This window comes from Bombina bombina, chromosome 3, assembly GCF_027579735.1.
Source record: "Bombina bombina isolate aBomBom1 chromosome 3, aBomBom1.pri, whole genome shotgun sequence".
Taxonomy (NCBI): domain Eukaryota; kingdom Metazoa; phylum Chordata; class Amphibia; order Anura; family Bombinatoridae; genus Bombina; species Bombina bombina.
In genome coordinates this window covers 830364180-830385046 of record NC_069501.1, presented here as the reverse complement: position 1 = coordinate 830385046, position 20867 = coordinate 830364180, and the positions used below count along the sequence as shown (strand labels likewise).

Here is a 20867-nt window from a genome sequence, read left to right as displayed (position 1 = left end):
CCCCACAATGCAAATATCTATTAAATCTATTAACCCCTAATCCGCAATGCCCCACAACACAAACTATCTATTAAATCTATTAACCCCTAATCCGCAATGCCCCCACAATGCAAATATCTATTAAATCTATTAACCCCTAATCCGCAATGCCCCACAACACAAACTATCTATTAAATCTATTAACCCCTAATTTGCCATCCCCCACAACGCAATCTAGCTATTTAAACTATTAACCTTATACCACCAATAACCTACATCGTAATTAACCTAATAAATCTATTAACTGATAAACCGCCAATAACCCACATCACAATTAACTAATCACTAAGCCGGAAAAACAAATAGTTATTGCCACTACAGCTCCCAGGAGGCTCTGTGCAAGTGAGATGCGAAAGTGGAACCTTAGATTGATGTGGGATGTTGTCTCTTTGAACGTTATATTCTTGCTAAGAGAATCCCACTGGGCTTGAGGATCAGAAAATATCATTCATTTGATTTGGAAATACCAGCTCTCACAGATGAGTGAAATGAAGCACTCACCACTTGCTCTCTTAAGCTAATGGATAATGCAAATAGGAGCAATAATATGAAAAGAGAAAAGCTGAAGGAGCGTATTTCGGATATAAGAGCAGGATTGAAAGTTTTTAAATCTGATCCAATGAATACAAATCATCTTCTCTTTTGTCTTCTTCCTCTCTTTCTTCTCGTTCGTCTATGTCTCTGCAGGTTGCGGATGGTGGTAATTTAGTAGAAGCTGAGAGAGTGGTCCGACCCAAGGAAAAGAACCAATGTGACTTCCCTTTAGAAAAAGAACAAGGCAAGCAGGGAAAAGAAATAAGAAAAAGCACACAAAGAACAAAGACCAAAAGAGACATTAACTGTCTTTAATTTATCTGATTTTGAGCTGACAAATGAGCATACTTCGTTATTATGTAAAGGTTTAGGTTTTACTCCAACCAGTAATTTTTCAGCCTTTAGAACCCTCTGGGATGTTAACAAGTTTGTTAGAAAACTGACCCTAAAAAAGTTTTTTGATGTACAGAATCAGGGCCAAATGTCACATACTGATTAACAGGGGGAATATGGGGGTTCGAATGTTGGAGCTCGTTGTTCTTCCTCTGATGTGTATTTAAATTTTGCAGATAATATTGCTTTGGCCCAGTTACAAAGTCTAGAGAATGAGTTTGGGCCTAACGACTGCAATATTCTTTTGCCAACCAAACGTGCATTGGATTTCTACCCCATTCAGTTTAGGGGTCCTGCATTGAATTTATATCAGAAGCGGATTGAGAAAGAAATATTGCAGGTGGAGGAAGAGATCAAATTTCAAAGGAATGTCTGTAATTTGACTCGCAAGAAGAGGGAAGCTTTAACCTCACTTGAAAATAATAAAGAGATTGTGATTAGGTCCTCAGATAGGTGGGAATGTTGTTATGCTTAATAAAACTGACTATGTCAATGAAAGTCTAAGGCAGCTTTAAGACACAAGCACATGCAGAAAGTTACATGCTAAGCCCACCCTTGTCTTTAGATCTAAGTTGTCCAAAATCCTTGAACAGGCTATTGCCTTGGGATTACTGGACAAGACTTTGCTTGAATCACTTATATCTGAGAATCCACACATTCCCATATTCCATTATTTACCCAAGACACACAAAAGTGTTGTTAACCCCCCTGGACGAGCAATAATTTCCGGAATTGGGTCTCTATTTGAACCAACGTCCGAGTGGATTGATTCCATTTTACAGCCTCTTGTACGTAATCTAATAAAATTATCTGAGAGATTCTAGTCATGTGTTAAGAGTGGTTTCAAATATTCAATGGGAGAGTAATTTCAAATGGGTTGTTGTGGATGCTGTTTCAATGTATTCCTGTATATCACATTCTCTGTGAATAATTTTTTAAATCATTATACCAGATTTTCAAATGAGAATAAGATATTTTTGTGTGAGGTGGTTGATTTTCTCTTAAAACATAATTTCTTTATGTTTAATAGAGAGTTCTACATACAGGTTTGAGGAACTGCTATGGGGCAAAATTTGCTCCCTCTTTTGCAAATCTGTATGTAGGCTGGTGGGAATCGGCCTATTTATACAGTGACAACAATCCACAATTGGAGATTTGTTGGTGATCCTCCCAGTGATTCAGTCAATTTTCTGGAATTAAATTCAATGTGGGGATGTTTCCAGTGGTACTGTCATCAGTGATACATTTTTGTAAGCCGACCTCTGGGAATACCATTTTGCATGCCAAATCATGTCATCCACCACATTTGGTGAGGTCTATTCCCAGGGGTCAGTTTTTGAGATTATGACGGAATACAAATTCCGATGAATTATTTGCTAGTCAAGCTAAAGCCTTAATTTTATGTCTACAAGCTAGGGGTTACAATAATAAAAAAACAGTTGGAGAATATCTATGATGAAGTTAAAAAATTAAGGCAGAGTGATTTGCTTACTGGTATTGAGAGTCAATGATATCACACAAGAAAAAGTTGTCTTTACAACTGAGTATTCTAGTCAGTTCTACAAAGTTTGTTACATACTTAGGAACAATTTGAATATATTAAAGGATGACAGCACTCTATCCAGTGTAATTGAAACCTGTAAGTTTGTTCCCCAAAAGCCGATATCTCTATCCACTAAACTAGCTCCGAGTTTGGTATGTAAAGGTACTTCTAGTAATAGTCAATGGCAGGACGAAAGGCACGTATAAGTGTGGAAATAGTATGTGCATCACCTGTGGAGTTCTGTGTGTTGGCAATAGGTTTAGATGTACAGTAACCAATGAGGAATTCCCCAGCAAATTTTATGCCAATTGTCGGAGTTCATTCGTGGTGTACTTACTCGAATGTAAAGTGTGTTCTCTCTAGTACTTTGGTCAGACCTCTTGGGTAAGGAAACACATCAGGGATTCTAAAGAGTTTATTAAAGAATCAGCTGTTGCTAGGCACCACAACCTGTACCATATGACAAATGTCTTTAACATGACAGTCAAAGTAATTGACATGGTAATACCAACCTTAAGAGGTGGTGACAAATATAAGTTGTTACAAAAACAACAATTGTACTTGATTTATAAGCTGCAAACTATCACCCCCAAAGGGCTTAACAGAGAATGGGATATAAGTTATTTCATAGACTAGCGCCCCTTTCACCCTTTAAATAATTTATTCAATATACCTTGGTGTTGAATCACTATTACATAGGTCTGTATGGAGTATTATTCTGTTACTTCCAAAGCATGGTCATGTACATTGATTAAATATACTAATATAAATTGAGGCCATATACTCTTAATGCAAGGTTTATAATAATTATATTACCTTTTAATTGCATTTTTTGAGTAAATTTGTTTACACTAATGCATTTATGAAATATTTTCCCTTGCATTAAGGTAACAATGTGTACATGGATATGGCTATATGGTGAACTTGGTTTTATATATCATACACCTTATATTATTTGTCTGTAGGGGATTCAATTGCTTAATATAATATATTTCACTCTGTAAATGTTCATAAACTGTATTCTGGTATTTTTTGTATTTTTTTGTCTTTTGTTTTTGCCTTTTGCATTTGTATTTCTTTTACTAACTTGCTTGTGTCATTGTTGGCATATGGTAATTTGATACATATTTCTACTGCTCATGCATACTTTTTTTTATCTATAACAGATGTTTTTAATTGTTTGATTGCAGGTTAAGTCAGGTCCTTTAAATATGGAGTCTGTGCAGTATTCCTAATCCTATGATTAAGTGCCTGGTGTGGCACGAAACTAGTCAGGAGTTTCCTGATATGCATTTGCTCTTTTTAACTTAATAAAGTTGTTATTTTTTTCAGCCTTTTTTCTTGGTGCCTCTTTTGTTGTGCGGCTGTATCCTTTTTTGTTTTTAATCACTAAGCCCCTTAACTAATCACTAAGCCCCTTAACCTAACACCCCCTAAATTAACCCCATTACATAAATTGAAATAATCCTAAATTACAATTATAATTAAAAAAACTAACATTACTTTAAAAATAAAAAAATAAACTGGTCGCCGCTTGGAAGAAGACTTCACCACCGGACTTCAGGAACCGTGAGTACCTATCTGGGGGATAGAGTTAAGCTTTATTTTTTATTTTTTAGATTAGGGATTTTGGGTAATCTTAAAAGAGCTGGATGCCATTTTCAGGGCAATGCTCATACAAATGCCCCTTTTGGGGAAATGGGTAGTTTAGGATTTTTTAGTGTTAGTTTTTTTTGTTTTGGGGAATTTGGTGACTGGGAAGTTTTACTTCTAGAGGGGGGACTTAGTATTTTTTTTAAGGAAAAGAGCTGTTTAACTCAGCGCAATGCCCTACAAAAGGCCCTTTTAAGGGCTATTGGTAGTTTAGTATTAGATTAGGGGGTGTTTTTATTTTGGGGAGGCTTTTTATTTTCATAGGGATTAGGTTTATTTTTTTTATTTTTGATAATCTTGTTTATTATTTTATGTAATGTTAGACTTTTTTTATTTTCTGTAATTTTAGCTTAATTTAAACTTATTTTTTTTATTTTTAAAGTAATGTTAGGTTTTTTATTTTAATTGCAATTTAGTATTATTTTAACTTATGTAATGGGGTTAATTTAGGGGTGTTAGGTTAGGGGTCTTAGTGATTAGTTAGGGGGCTTAGGGATTAGTTAATTGCGATGTGGGTTATTTGGCGGTTTAGGGTTAATAAATTTATTAGGTCAATTGCAATGTAGGTTATTAAAGGTTTAGGGGATAATAGATTTATTAGGTTAATTGTGGTGTGGGTTATTGGCGGATTAGGTGTTAATAGTTTAAATAGCTAGATTGTGTTGTGGGGGATGGCGGATTAGGGGTTAATAGTTTAAATAGATACTTTGCGATTTGGGGGCATTGCGAATTAGGGGTTAATACATTAGTTATTGCGGTGGGGGGGTTGCGACTGAGAGGTAGATATTGCGCATGCGTTAGGTGTTCGATTTTATTTTAACAGGTAGCACCGGGTAAAATATACGGCGCTGCACTTATATGCAGAGCCGTATATGCGATCGAGTGTAGTGTAAGGTTGGGTTACCATAGTAACCTATTAATGTTTTAGAAATCGGGCATTGGGCGGAAGTGTTAACACAATGCTAACTTGCACCTACACGAAAAGAGCGACCACTCGCAAAGAAGTAACCTTTTCAATGGAAACCTGGTACTAAAATTACGTTTAGCTGTCGGCGGCTTCGGTAGCTTACGGCTCCATTTTTAACGGCTCAATGGAAGCAAGCTCTCTTTCAGTCAAACTACCTATTCCTGAGAAAATCGGGCGTCCTGGTGGATGAGAGACATTTTTGTGTTATTTCGGAATTGTATAAAACACTGGGGTAATAGGAAAGTCTGTAAACATGAATTTTAATTCATTATTTGTTATCAATCCTTCTATTTTTGCATCATTTAGCATCCTAAACAATTTTGATTGGTCATTTTTAATTGGATTGAATCTTAATTTTTCATATTGCATTTTATCATTCAATTGTCATTTTGTCTTATTTACATATTGCCTCTCATCCATCAGGACGAGTTTCCCACCCTTGTCAGCAGGCTTTATAATCAAGTTGGGGGTATTCAGCAAGTTTGTGAGTGCTCTTCTTTCAGCCGTGGTTAGATTATCATCCACTATCATAGTATCTAACAATCCTTCCAAGTATTTTTCTACTACCTTCACAAAATACTGTACTGCTGGGACACTAGATAGTAAAGGCATGAAGAAGGATTTTGTTTTTAAGTTATTTTTTTATTATGGCTTGTTTCTGGGGCTCATCTAAGGGTCCTTTATTTTCTTCTAAAAGAGAAGTTAGAGCTCAAACTGCCTGCTGATCATCTATTTCAAAAGTCACAGCATTCTCTTTAATGCCATCCCTTGTTCCTATTGTTTGGGATAATACAACTTTTCTTCCAAACAAATGGAGATCTTTAAGTACTTCAAATTTGTCCAGCCTATTAGTTGGACAAAACGACAGGCCTTTTTTTAGGAGGCTAATATCAGACATGTTTAAATTATGTGAGGATAAATTTCTCCTCAGGACTATCTAGAAATCCTTTCTTTGTCCTCTCCTCCTTCTTCACCTGTTCTGACATTGTCCCTGATCTATAAGACCTCTCCCCATTCTGTGCTGTCTTGTTTGGTATCTCCTGTCTTGGGAATTCTTGTGGAATTGTTCTGCTCCTCTTCCTACCAACCCTCCTCCTCCTTCTATCCCTTCTGTATTTCTCCCTAAACCTCTGTTCTGGCCAACTCCCAAGTCGTTTTTTGACCTAACATCCTCCCCTTCTATGTCAGGGGCGTATAAATATGGCATTCTCTCATATTTTTATATTCATTCTTATTATTTTTCTGTACTATCCCTATTATCTTCCAAAGAGCAAAAAGTCACACAAATACTGTATCTGGGTTAAAAAGATCTATGCTTATGTTGGGGTTTAACCACATGTCACTATAAAGATAAATGAATGATATAAGTGATCTATGTAAAGGATAAGTGAAGGTATCGTCTAACAGAATACGCAAATAGAACCAAGAGGCATAACAGATAGTTCCTCAATGTAATTCTATGATTACCGCATTTTAAATTGAATGTTTAAATTGTGTAAAACAGTGATGATAAATAATGGGGAATGTACACTAAACGCTCTTGTTCTTGAATACACATCACAAACTATGTATGTACTAGATAGGGTTTAAATATAACATAATCATGTATGTAAAATACATTGTATATAACTGTTTGCAGGTATCCCCCTGAGGATTTAGTTCTTAATAAATTAGGAGTGGAGCTTGCCAAATAAAAGAGACATTCTCTAACAAATAAGTAGTCCTGACGAAGCCCAAGATTCACTTAATGTACAATGGGTGAAACTAGCGTAGGCAAGTTTTGACAAGCTTTATAACTTATACTAGGCTCCCTACCTCACAAGCAGTGGTGTGCATAAGCTCAAACACCTGTAAACTTACAGCAAAGCCTGGAGTGTGGCTCCTTGCTATGGCATCTCACACTGTATAGAAGATGTGACCATCAAGGAGACATCAGCGGAATTGAGGCCAAAGTGAGAAACCGGCTACTGCTAAATACATACCTAACCAGAGATGTAGGTGTGATCAAGAAGGTACTGGTGATTTTTTGAACCCCGGACAAGAGATCAGGAAGGCGATGGAGGTTGCAGTGTTTCCATTGTTGATCCTGAGGGGTGTGGGTAAGGCTAACCCACATGCGGCTGAGCATACACAGTATAGGCGAAGAACCAAGGTAAATCCATTTCAATCTTTCTGTCTGCTGGAAAGAGAGGTATATACAAGCAACAGATCTCTCTTAGGACATGTATGCTCTCTTGTATGCACACACGTAAGCCTTGTCTTGAGAGGTCTTTCATCTACACCTGCAATATTAACCACAGACTTTTTGTTTGTCACTAACTGGCTTTTTGAATTAACAACTAACACTGCAGTGTGCTTCTTTAAGCCATTCTAACATGCATGAACTTTCAACAGCTGCTTGACATACATAACTTTGCATCTAAGTACGGCAAGCCATACCAAGGACTCTCTAACTGACAGTTAATCAAGTTATTATTGCAAGGATTTTAGGAAACCTAGTGTGTGAACAAAGAAATAATTAAAACCAGATGTTGGTTTAAAATTTAAATTAAGTGTGCTGAATTTACGAGCCAGTAATTTATGTTTTCTGCAAGGAGTTACATTTTGTTTTTAACACTTTTAATATACACATTCACTTTTAGGAAGACACTTGTGCACAACACATATTTTATTTAGCTTTTATCATGCCCATTCTCACATTCTGCAGACACCCTTATGAGGCGTTATGGGGTGCCCTTTTTTCATTCATTAGTGAAGGATATTACTATAGTTGAATAGTGGTTCACTGGGGGAATGAACAGAGATTGGCCTATCCTCAGTCAATCTATGTTCTTAAGTGTCATTATATTTATTTTTTTATAAGGATAATTTTTATATGAAATTTTTTTTATATAAAAATTTGTTATTGGGTGTTTTGTGGTACTCTAGATTTATGTTTCTTATATAGCACGCACAGTGGATGTTTGTTCTTCAAATGGTGATATAGGGTATCCTATGTAGTCAATTTTTTATTTAGTAACATGAGTGCTCTGATCCTAAGGGGGCATTTTGTATCATTTTCACTGATGTAGCGTATGATTAATATGATCACACATATTTTTATAATGTGCACTTAGGGTGATGATGTACGATAGGTTTGGTTGAAGCCTGGTCAGTACATAGGAATTAGTCGTTATGTTAGCCTTCCGTAAATGACAAACTGAAGAATTTGTGCCATAGGTTATGTGCTGATTTTTGTGTTGTTTCTCAATGTAATTGATATTGTGTATAGGGGCGTTACTAAACTTGTGTTTATTCACTACGCTCCTAACCTATGAGAGAGTAGGTGTGCTCTGAGGAATAGATACGTTCATTCACTATGCTCCTAACCTATGAGAGAGTAGGTGTGTTCGGAGGGGGGCATTTAGGAGTACCAATGAGGGAGTAGATGCACCCAGAGGTTGCGTGGAGGCCTCCTGGTTATTAGTTAATATGCTTACTTATGATGACGCCTTTATTTTGGTTTCCCTGTTACTTAGGCAATGTGATGGCTTATCCAATAGATGGGACTTTTACCCAAGGGGGCGTGTATGAGTGACGAAAGAAGGGAATGGGGTATAGCTTATATTATTTATATTACTTGTAGTAATCTTGTTAACATCTAGGCGTAGTATTTGGTGTTAATGTTTGTGAACCTTATGTAAAGTGATTAGCCTCACATTTTAATAGTTTAAGGTGTTCAGGGACTTGATCTTTGCATTACGGCTATTTAATATTTGTAGGGGAGTAACCCAAGGTGACGTAAACAGGGTTGTGTTGTTTGGGATAGTCCACTTCTCCTCATGGGGGTGTTATGCGGTTTGCAAGATGGCATTTGATGAGGACATTGGGGCATTATTTAAGCTTTTTAACTTATACACTAAGAATTTTACTTAAAATTTTGCTGCTGGGCAAACTGTTTATTATTTTTCACTTTTTATAGGAATGTATTTATGATAATATATTTTGAACATACATTTACATGTATTGGTTTTGACCAAGATTTTGCACACGTTCTCCAGTGATTGGAGGTTCAATTGGGGAGGGTTTTGTATGCCTTTATAAGTCTGTTTGTTTGTAGTTTTCACTTGTCAGAGGAAGGGACGTGTGTGTCCCGAAACGTCACATTTATTAAATTTCATCACGTTTGAAGTCTGAAGTCCAGAGAGTGCTTTATTCCTTACACACTTTTATATATATATATATATATATATATATATATATATATATATATATATATATATATATATATATATATATATATATATATGGAATTCTAATTATTTTAACTCATAAACTATTTTATTACCTATATTATTGATATACATTTCTCTTTGTTGTTACTTGCCAATCCTACGTTTTAGATGTTGATTTGGATGAATGCAGAAACTGTAGTTTTACACTATTCAACAGTAATGTAATTGTTATTTGATTCATTCCTTTGCCAGTCAATAAGTTTCTCAGTAGCCACATCCCATTGTAAAGGACTTCTAAGCAACAAATCAGTATGTCTGTCCCAGGACAGCGGAAGGAGCAAGCTTTTGTGCACACTCATCTTATTTCCCTATTCAGTGTAAGGAAGTTTACAATAAAATCTAATGAGAGTTAAGTCAAATCTCATGAGATCACAGTAAAATAGTTCATGACCTCAGCACTGTTGATGCTGATTGGCTGCTGTTCATTTCTCCATTTTTTTTTTTTTACCTGCAGCTGGGCAACAGCTGAGTATAACTTTTTACACAGAACTTACTCTGCTAAGCTGAGGAAATAGTGAGGTAAAATATCTTCCTTTTTTACATAGAGATGCTCAGGTGATATTTTCCTGTCAGCTTTTTACAGTTATACTGCATCAGTTTCAAATGATTTAGCATATGAGTATTATGTCCCTTTAATTCATTAAAAAAACACAAAACAATCTTATTTTGTTCAGCTGCCAGCTTATAGCAGTAACCCAAGCTATTACTTTAAGTTTGTTTAAGCTGCTGTCCAACTATTCCTTTGCTGCCCTGAAAATGTTCCCCATAAGAAATAGAATATGAATGAATATTCATTATCAAATGAATTCCTAACAACCCCATGACCAGACGTAGGACAAATTCATTGATCCCAAATAATTTTTTTTGTTTGTGCACATCTCTAATAAGTATATCCCTAAACACCTCTGTGTATTCATAAACAAAAACTATTATCTTGTAGAATTTTTATGGTAAAGAATCGGTCCACAGCACTTATCAAAATGTTCACTTTATTTGAAACAGATGAACACAGAATCCACAGGTGCTGTATCCATCTACCGATTGTAGAATTTTTATGGGGGTGGATCAAAAATGTAAATGCTGTAAAAGCACAATGATATTAGTGGCGGCATTTCTATCATGAGAGAGTTGCTTGTTGCACACATGAGCTGTAAAATATTATAAATGTGGTGGCTCATTTGCATCAGAAAGTGACTGAAGTGTGGACTTGTGCTTGGATTAAAAGAGCCAAATTCTAGCCACCCTCCAGCACCCACATTAGTCCTCAGTATCTATTTATATTAAGGTTAAACATGAGAGGTAAACATTATTTTTGACACATTTGGTTATGCTGTGCATTATGCAATATGTATATAGCATTTATTTCCATTTAGTACTAAAATAAATGTTGCTTTATGAAAAAAAGTTCTACTATGGATAGATTGTTTATATTATATAGTATGTGAGCTTTGTAATCATTATAACTTATTTTGTCTGTTTTTAATTTTAGTCAGGGGCCAATGTTCTACTGCAGGATGTCAATGGTAACATAGCTCTTGACTATGCCATTGAGGGAACTGAATCCAGCTGTATACTTATGGCATTTTTAGAAGAGAATGGTAGGTATGGGATAATCCTGATTTCAAACTTTTTGATTTTTTTTAAAAGTGTTGTTTCACAGATATAAGAAAAATATCCTAACCAGTCTGTCATTAAAAGAGTTGCAAATAGTTGTGTTGTGTCCCTTGAATTATGTTATAGTCTGGTGTAAACACATTAACAAAGAGTTTAATAAAATATGAGTAATATTCAATTTGCAAACAATCCTTACCACTCAAGGGTTAAAAATGATCACTGCTCAGCACTTTTTTCAATTAAGAAGTATAATTTAGGACTTGTTATCCTCTTTCTATTAAATAGATTCAACTCATGGCATCTACATTATATTTTAAAATGATGAGCATGTTGGTTGTAAAATCTCACAAAGGGGCTGATTTATCATGGCCCGAATGGGGCCAAATACCCCTATTTCCGCACGAGCCTTTAGGCTCACCAGAAACAGGAGTTAAGAAGCAGTGGTCTTAAGACCGCTGCTCCTTAACTCGTCCGCTGCCTATGAGGCTGCGGACATCTAACCGCCCAATCTCATCTGATTGGGTTGATTGACACCCCCTGCTAGCAGCCAATTGTCAGGGGGTGGCATTACACAAGCAGTTCACCGGAACTGCTTGTGCAATGATAAATGCTGACAGCGTATGCTGTCTGCATTTATCGATGTCTGGAGGACATGATCGCTACAGTGGATTAATCAGCCCCAAAGAATCATAAGGATTGTCTATTGATTAACATTTATTTTAAATTTTTTTTTTCTATAGAAAAAATGGTTATATAAATCATATACACTACATTTAGCCACCAATCAGCAAGTGCTACCCAGGTGCTGAACCAAAAATGGGCCAGTTTCTACGCTTACATTCCTGCTTTTCAAAAACAGATACAAAGAGAATGAAGAAAAATTGATAATATGAATAAATTTGAAAGTTGCTTAAAATTGCATGCTCTTTCTGAACCATGAAAGAAAGAAAAATTAAGTTTGATATAACTTTAAATTGACTTAAAAAGTGATCTTTACATAAATTATAATAATAAAGAGGACCTGGAACATAATACACAGGCTAGACTACAAGTGGCACACTATTTGGCGCTTTCACTAGCGCACAAACACAGTCAGAAGTAAACTTTTATCGAGCGTGTGTATTGCAAGTTAAGAGTAAAATGTCAATGCACGCTAACTTAAGGCTTTTTGGATATAGTGACCGTGTTAACTTCTCCCCATATACTTTAATGAAGCGTGCAAACTGAAAAAACCCTATCACTTATCGTTCGCACACTAACTGACCACATTAGACCAACTGCGCTAACCCAAATGTAGTTATGAATATTTTACATTCCGATGTTCTTCACAGGGAAGAAAAAATATTTTTATGTTTAAATATATATTTCTATATATTTATCTGATGATTTTTTGTAAAATATCTTTCTTTCTATCTATCTATCTATCTATCTATCTATCTATCTATCTATCTATCTATCTATATATCTACCTATCTATCATCTATTTATCTATCTATCTATCTATCTATCTATCTATCATCTATTTATCTATATGAATATATAGGTATATACAAATATACATAGGAATATCTATTTTAAAATACATAAAATATTTCCCTTTGTGAAGAACAATGGAATGTAAAGTATTAACAGTACATACACAATTAAAAAAACATTACTAACCCTTTCACTGCTAAGCCTTTTTTTTTACCCCAAGTCCTGAGCTCATTTTGAGCTTTTTTTGCTACTTACATTTAAACCCTATTGTTGTCAAATTTCATTGAGTAACCCACTCAAATTAAATTAAATATTGTTTTTTTTTTTAAATACGCCATTATATTTATAATTCATGGCATGTGAGATAGCTGCGGCAAAAACTGTAAAAAAAATAATTTTTTGCAAAGATTTTAGTAAATAATGTTGAAAATGGCCCAGTGACCACTGCTGTTACTGTGATCACCTTACTAAATTGTCATCAACAGTAGTTGCATGTGAAATAGGGACCCATACAGGCCTTTGGGGGTTATAATATTTATTAGAGAGGCTCCATTGTGCAGTACAGAAATAACAATAGATTTGTTCTTGCAAGGTGTTTACTTTTACCAGCCACAGTGACCACCTGACAATTCTATTTTTTTATATATATTTCTTAAGAGAGGGAGTCTAGCTGCTTAAGAGAGGTTTCTAGCTGCTTTTAGAGCTGAAATTGAGGGCTTAGACCACCATTAGAGTTGTTGTTTGAGCAGTGTTTGTAATGAGCATATATAATTACTTCACAGTCTCTTTATTAGAAAACTTCCAAAAAATACAGGATATTTGTATGCAGTTGTTATTATTATTATTATTGGTTATCTGTAGAGCGCCAACAGATTCTGCAGCGCTTAATGCAGTATTAAAAAACAGAAAAAATTCAGCTTCTATAGGCTAAAGTGGCAAGTATTTAGTGTGACCTCCCCTTACACTTGAGCAATAGCAGGAACCCGGTTCTCGTAAACCTAAATGGATTGGAACCCTAATTAATTTAATTGCTAACAGCTGTATTTGTCATACTATTTCATGTCAAAATGACTGCTGTGAAAAAGGTCTATTTCACCAGGTTTGAGCATTACATACACTTGTGATATGAGTTTAATTCATTGGAAGCTTGATAATAAGACAAAATTTCAATCACATCCTTCCATTCAAAATGCCAAAGATCACAGAATTTGACAGACATAAAATAATACTTTTGCATCAGCAAGGCCTGTCTCAAAGGGAAATCAACAAACAAACTAGATACTCAAGATGTTGTATTCAAGCTGTTATAAAGAAATTTGAAGAATGAGGAGAGGTTAAGGACAAAAAAAAAAAGGACTTGAAGACAAAGAAAACTTTCAAAATCTGATGAGAAGTTTCTAATAGTTTCTTCTTTGAGAGACCGGAAGAAGTCCTGCAAGGACTTGGCTCAGCATCTGGCTGCTTCATCGGAATGCCAAGTTGACCCTTCTACAGTGCAAAGAAGCTTAAACAGTAATGGTCTTTGTTGAAGGGTAGCAGCCAAAAAAACACTTTTTCAGAAGGGAAACAGGATGAAAAGGCTAAGATATATTAAAGCTCACAAAAATTGAAATGAAGATCAGTGGAAAAGAGTATTATGGAGTAATGAATCCAAGTTTGATATTTTCGGGTCCAATCATCGACAATATGTGAGTAGAAAAGTTGTAGAGATGGAAGAATGAGTGTTTGTGAATTTCAGTGAAACATTGCAGAGGATCTCTCCTAGTTTGGGGCTGCATTTCTGCCAGTGATGTTGGTGATATTGTCCAAATTGATAGGATCATGAATGCTGAAAAGTACAGACAGGTTTAAATTCATCATGCCATTACTTCTGGAAATTGCCTGATTGGGAATGGTTTTATTTTTTAGTATGATAATGATTCCAAGCACACTGCTAATGCAGTAAAATCATATTTGGAGAGAAAAACAGTTGCTAAAAAACTAACAGGCATGGACTGGCCTCCACAGAGTCCAGACCTGAATACTATAGAGGCAATATGGGATCATCTGGACAGAGAAAGAAACAAAAGACAACGCCTAAATCTAAAAAAGAACTCTAGGAAGTGTAGAAAGAAGCCTGATATAATATACCAGAATATTACTTCACAAAACTTCAGGATAGTCTCCCCAAATGAGTTCAAAATGGGCTTAGTGCCAAGGGAGGTCACGCTAAATACTGACTTTTTGCCTGAAGCAGTCATTTTTTATTAGAATTGTGTGTTTTTTATATTTTGTGTACATAATTTCTGTATTTTCTGTTTGTATCTTAGTAAAGAGACAGAGAAATAAATGATACTGATGTAATCGTTTGTATGCTCCTACATATATTTTTCTGTTTTTCTTGGGTGCATTTCCAAACTACAATTATTTAGTTTTTATAGAAGGAAATTATAATTCTTAAAATGCTGTTTGCTTATTTGTTTCTCTATTATTTAGACTATATTGTACAATTAAATATGTTTTTTTCTTCAGGTGTTGATCTGGCCTCACTGCGTCAGATGAGAAGTCAGAGAGCAACTGTCATGTTATCTGACGTTAAGCAGCTCATAGCTACAGGTGGAATTGTTAATGAAAGAAATGATGATGGAGTTTCTCTTGTAAGTGTTTTTTTTCTTGTAAATGTTTATAAACTGTTTGCTGTTATTCATTAGGGATAATAACTTACAATTAAAAATCACTGTAACTTATATACTTGAACACGTTTTTGTAGGCAACAGAATAAGACATAAGTGCTCTTTAAAGAAGTTTACACACTTAAAAAAACAAGATATGTCACAAAACACAAATTGTAATGAAGAATATACTGGAATACTGACTGATCTTGGGAAAAATGAATACAGTATAGACAATCTAATCTAATAAGATACCCTTTTGAAGTGTCAAGTAATTTTTTATTACAGTTTTCAGAACCATTACATTCCATTAAAAAAAAAAAAAAAACATGATTACCCATTTATCACAAGATTTTCAAATGCATTTGTGGCTTGATACTTATACTTTGCAGGAGGACAGTTTGATAGTGGGATTTCAAAGCATCTAAATTAATTTAGAGAAGATTATGACAATGTTTCTTAAGCTTTCAAGTTTCACAACATTGTCCTCTTAGCCATCAAAAGTTTTATTAAAGTTTTTGCACATGCTCAGTTCACAAATTCATAAACAATATTTGTTTTAATTAATTAAAAATGGAAAAGTATTGCTTGAATCACACATAAAAATGTTTCAACATGTACCCAAACTAAATAACATTATCAAAAATATAACTTATTGTTGCAATGAAGGGTTTAGACATAATACAATGTTATACATGTCAATAGTTACTGAAAATTATATGAAGCATGTCAATTGCATGCTCATTAAATCAATATTATTAGCTGTATGAAGAAAAAAAAGAATTAAAAATAGAGATTGGCAGTCCCCGCTGAAATAATTAGCCTTCTTTTGATTGACTATTTTTTGTAAAATTTTCTAAAAATATATATTTATATCAATATAGTAGTCACATTCTGTAAATACATGTTAAATAAAATGTAGATTATAAAGCAAAGGGAACTTAGTTTAAATCTATTTTCTAGTTATCATTTATTTAGTACATTGGAATAAAGTATACTATGGATTAATTTACTGTACACTGTTTTAATGTGCATTATTTTACAAATATAAAGCATTAAACACACTGCCAATTACAAAAAAAGAGAATTGAGAGCAGAATATAATTATTATTTTCTGTAAGTTAATTGTAATGTTCATTCACTCCACCCAACTAGAAATGTTATCACTTCTATTTGTGATTGCTCTATTTTGTCCCTTCTGAAGAAAATGCTCATTTTGGCCTAACACTGTGGTTTGTGAATTGGAAATGAAGAGAATATCATGGCATGCTCTATTTTGGTTGTGTTGAAACTGGGAAAGAAAACCATATGAACACTTATAAAAATAGAGACAACAGATCAAATATGTTTTGACATTTTATGATATCATTATTAATTCATATTCTAGTAGATTTTTTTCTGCAAAACAGTCAGCTACATTATAAGTGTATTTCATGTGAATGCCACACACCACAGGTCTCATTTCCACATGAGACATACCTACATTTTGTGGTCACATAATTACATCACCTGATGTTTGTTTTTCTTTGGTTTCCATAAATGAAGAGAAAACAGGTAAATATCCATATACAATCCTCTAGTTTTTTCCTTCTTTTTTGCTTCATTTTTGTTCTCTACATTAATGCATTGTTGTTGACAGAGCATTATTCTCCTTCTCCTTACATTTGTTAATACCAGTACTGTCTGTTTCTTATTTGTACCATATTCCTGTATAGCGCTGCCTAAAATGTTGCACCTTATAAATGAAATGTGTGACAGAGAAAAAAAATTGTGTTCTTTATACCTAAATATGCATCATAATTACCTTGTAGCAGACTTTATCTATGTGTTCAATCCCTATGTCTTATAATCGAGCAAATAGTGAAATAATAAAATAACAAAATGCTGCATATATTCTGTAATAATAAAAACACATTAGAGCATTTTCTTTTTGCACTTTTATGTCCTTTTAAAATTGTTTAGGCAAATGTCTTGTTAATAAAAATTTATGACAGCTCATTATCTGCTAAAAGCAACCTGTACTATCCTTTACGCTAGTCTATAATTATAGATACTTATCATCATAGCTGACCATGCACTGGTTTTAAGGTGAATTCTAGGCATCCCTATTTAATTAAACTAAGCTCTTTTGGATATTTTCTCTAGCATGTTACGTAGGGCTCGATTTATCAATCATTTTGGGAATTCTCCTTTGTGTTCTCCTATCAGTTCTCTGCAGCTTTTCTTTGTAGAGGGGCAACTGTGCACCTATATTTACCATATAAAAGTAGTTTTTTTCTTTTCGCTTCTCCATAGGAGAACTGAGGAGAACTAATGATACATTTCTCTAGTCAAATTAGTGGTTAAGCCCAAACAGAATAGTAAATCAATTCGTACTAAAACTGATTCTTTGCATTCTAGAGCAGAGCCCAAAGTAACTAGAAATGTGAGCCAAAGAGATAGAAACAATGAAAACACTGATATGAGACGCAGGGAGTTTCTTAATGTTGATATGAGTGACAGTCCAGCTACAGATATTCAGGTTAAATCTTGTCTAAAGACAACTAGCCAATCTGCACAGCACCCTTTAGGACAGGTAGGGATGGAAACAGAAGGGGGAGGAGGAAGAGGAAAAAATATAGGAAGAGGACAAAGAGGGCGAAGAAGCAGGGGGCAATACAACAAGTATCGCATTTAAAAATTATTAATTTTTCAGAATCTATATTAACTGAAGATGAGACTTCAGTGCTTAGCTTGGGTTTGAGTTTTGTCCCCAGCGTCACGTTTAACCTCTTTGAAACTATTACTGATGTGAACCGTTTAGTCAGAGATCTTACACTTAGGAAATTTTTCTGGGGTAAGGAATCCCCAGAGATATCTCTTAATAGTCTAAGAGAACATGATAAATGGAGGGAAACTAGTAATCTAGAACCTATAATAAATATTGTAGATTTCAATGAAGCATGTGACTATTTTTCCCTCCAGGATCTGAACTACGAATCTAACATTCAGAACAGCTTCCTCAAGGCTGAACATACTGGGTTCAAACCAAGGTCTGTGTTCTATCCGACAAAAGGATAGAGCACCCTTTTTGGAAGCTTTCCATAAAAGGGTAGAAGAGGATTTAATATCCTTGTCTAAATACCACAATGCGGCTCCCCTAATCTAACAAAAGGTCAGAAGTTGGCCATTGAATCTTTGACTAAAAGAAATGATATAGTCATAAGATCTGCAGACAAGGGGGGAAGCATTGTGGTACTAAATAAAACAGACTATATAAGGGAAGCTGAAAGGCAGATCAAGGATCCAGATGTTTACCTCCCACTATCAGGTGATCCCACTAATGTTTTCAAGCTACAATTTTTGGAGCTGCTGGACGATGGGCTGCAGGAAGGAATTATCGACCAATATACTTTTGACTATCTGTATGTCAAATCACCTGTCATTCCTATCTTTCATCACCTCCCCAAGGTGCACAAATCCTTGGAGGAGGTGAAGGGAAGACCCATTATATCAGGGATAGGATCTCTATTTGAGAGTATGTCAGGCTGGTTGGAGTCGTTGCTGCAGCTCATCGTCCAGCAGCTTCCCTCTTTTCTCAAAGATACTACACATCTACTAACTAGCTTACAACAACTCACATGGAGTAGTGATTGCTCTTGGTTAACTGTAGATGTTGTTGGGCTTTATTCTTGTATACCACATCATTTAGGAATGGAAGCCATCAGATTTTTTCTAGATCATTATAGTAATTATGACACCAGTCTAAAGGATTACATTCTAACATGTTTGGAATTTTTATTGGTTCATAACTATTTTAAATTTGATGATTCTTTTTATCTCCAAAGACGTGTGACCGCCATGGGTGCTAAATTTGCCCCAGCCTATGCAAATTTATTCATGGGCTGCTGGGAGCGGTCCCACGTCTTTGGAGATAATAACCCTTACAAACACTGTATAAGATCATATAAAAGGTACATTGATGATCTTTTGTTTGTGTGGCTGGGATCCGTAGAGGAAATGGAGGGGTTTATCATGTATCTAAATAACAACCAGGTTAATTTACAATTTACCTATACATCAGATAAAACTAAAATTGCCTATCTTGATGTATATCTAATGGGAGAACCTTCCTCTCTAAAAATCACAACTACATTATATAGAAAACCAATTACATCAAATACTTCCACGCACGATCATGCCACCCCAGGCATACAGACTTTGGGGTGGCTAAGGGCCAATTTACAAGGCTTATACAGAACTGTACGAAAAATAAAGATTTTCACAAGGAGTCAAATATACTGAGACAACAACTTTCGGAAAGAGGCTATAACAAGAAGGTTATTAATAGAGCTTTCATAGAGGTGGACAGATTAGATAGAAACAATATGCTACAACAGAATAACTACAAGTCAAATAATAGGTTTGATAGTTTCAAACCAAATTTTATTACAACTTTCAGTCCACAATTTAAAGCAATTTGTGATATCATTAACAAACACCTCCCTGTTCTAACAGGTGAAGATAGCCTCAGAGATCTAGCCAGGGAGGGTCTTAACTTAATTTCTAAAAAAGGACATACGATTGGGAACTTAGTAGCCCCTAGTATGATAAAAAAAGCCTCCAGTAACAGGAAGTAGCTGGTTACAGGTTAAGGGGCACTACAAGTGCCACTTTTCCAATTGTATAGCCTGTAGTCATACATATGTCACAGACAAATTTCAGTCCAGAAGCACACAAAGGGTATTTCTATCTACTTCATGTACTAACTGCCGAAAAAGTTTTGTCATCTACTTGGTGGAGTGCACTCTTTGCAAGAAACAATACGTGGGGTGTCCCTCACGTGAGGCACGCACACGCATTAGAGAGCACCTAAATAATATTGACAAAGAAAGGGATGTGTCTGATTTGGTGCATCATTTCATCTATGAGCACAATAAATCAGTCAACAGTTTTAAATGGCAAGTAATAGAGAGAATCTCTCAAACTCCAAGAGAGGGCGACAGAGTGCAAAGACTTCTATATAAAGAAGCAATCTGGATCTTTACCCTCCAGACTAGATGTCCCAAAGGCTTTAATGTAGCTGGGGATATTATTAACTTTTGGAAATAGTATACACTAAGATAAAGAGATCTAGTGAATAGTTGAGAAACAGCTGTTATATGGATGTGTATATATATATATATATATATATATATATATATTTATATAGAAAAACTATAGGACTATCAAGAGGGATTAAACTTAATGGTAGTGAGGGATTGCACTACTTTGTAAAATACATATTCTTGCTATATCTGGCTATGAGGTGAAGTATAAGAAAGAGTTTATATTAATGTAGTATTTAGGTTTTGTATTCTTCATCATTGATGTTCCTATTATCTAGACTATAGTATTTGGGCTTTGTATTCTTCATCACTAATGTTCCTTCTATCTAGACTGAGCCATTTATAATGTAACATTACTTCTACAACTGGTAGAGAATAGATTTCTAATGCTGCTACGCACAGTAGCTTTGGAGAACTTTAATGCAGGATAACTTTCAGTTCTCTATAGGAGAATATCAATGATAAATTTGTAACTAGGAGAATTATATGAAATACAACTAAAAGGATCTAATTTAATCCTTTTTTGGAAGAACATTTTCTCCAAGGAGAATGGGAACAGAGTAGGGGAATTTTACAGTCAAACTTGCTCAATTTTAGGTGCATTTTTGAATGCTAAATAGGAACATTATTTCACAT

At 34.9% G+C, this 20867-nt stretch overlaps 1 protein-coding gene across 1 annotated transcript in view; it reads left to right on the top strand.

Moving 5' to 3' along the window:
- MYO16 (myosin XVI) overlaps window positions 1-20867 on the top strand; it is a 944954-nt gene that overhangs the window by 94916 nt on the left and 829171 nt on the right. Inside the window, exons 4-5 of the mRNA XM_053707787.1 lie at window positions 10893-11001; window positions 15005-15129. Of these exons, the coding sequence (XP_053563762.1) occupies window positions 10893-11001; window positions 15005-15129 (234 nt within the window). The remainder of the gene's footprint in view (window positions 1-10892; window positions 11002-15004; window positions 15130-20867) is intronic.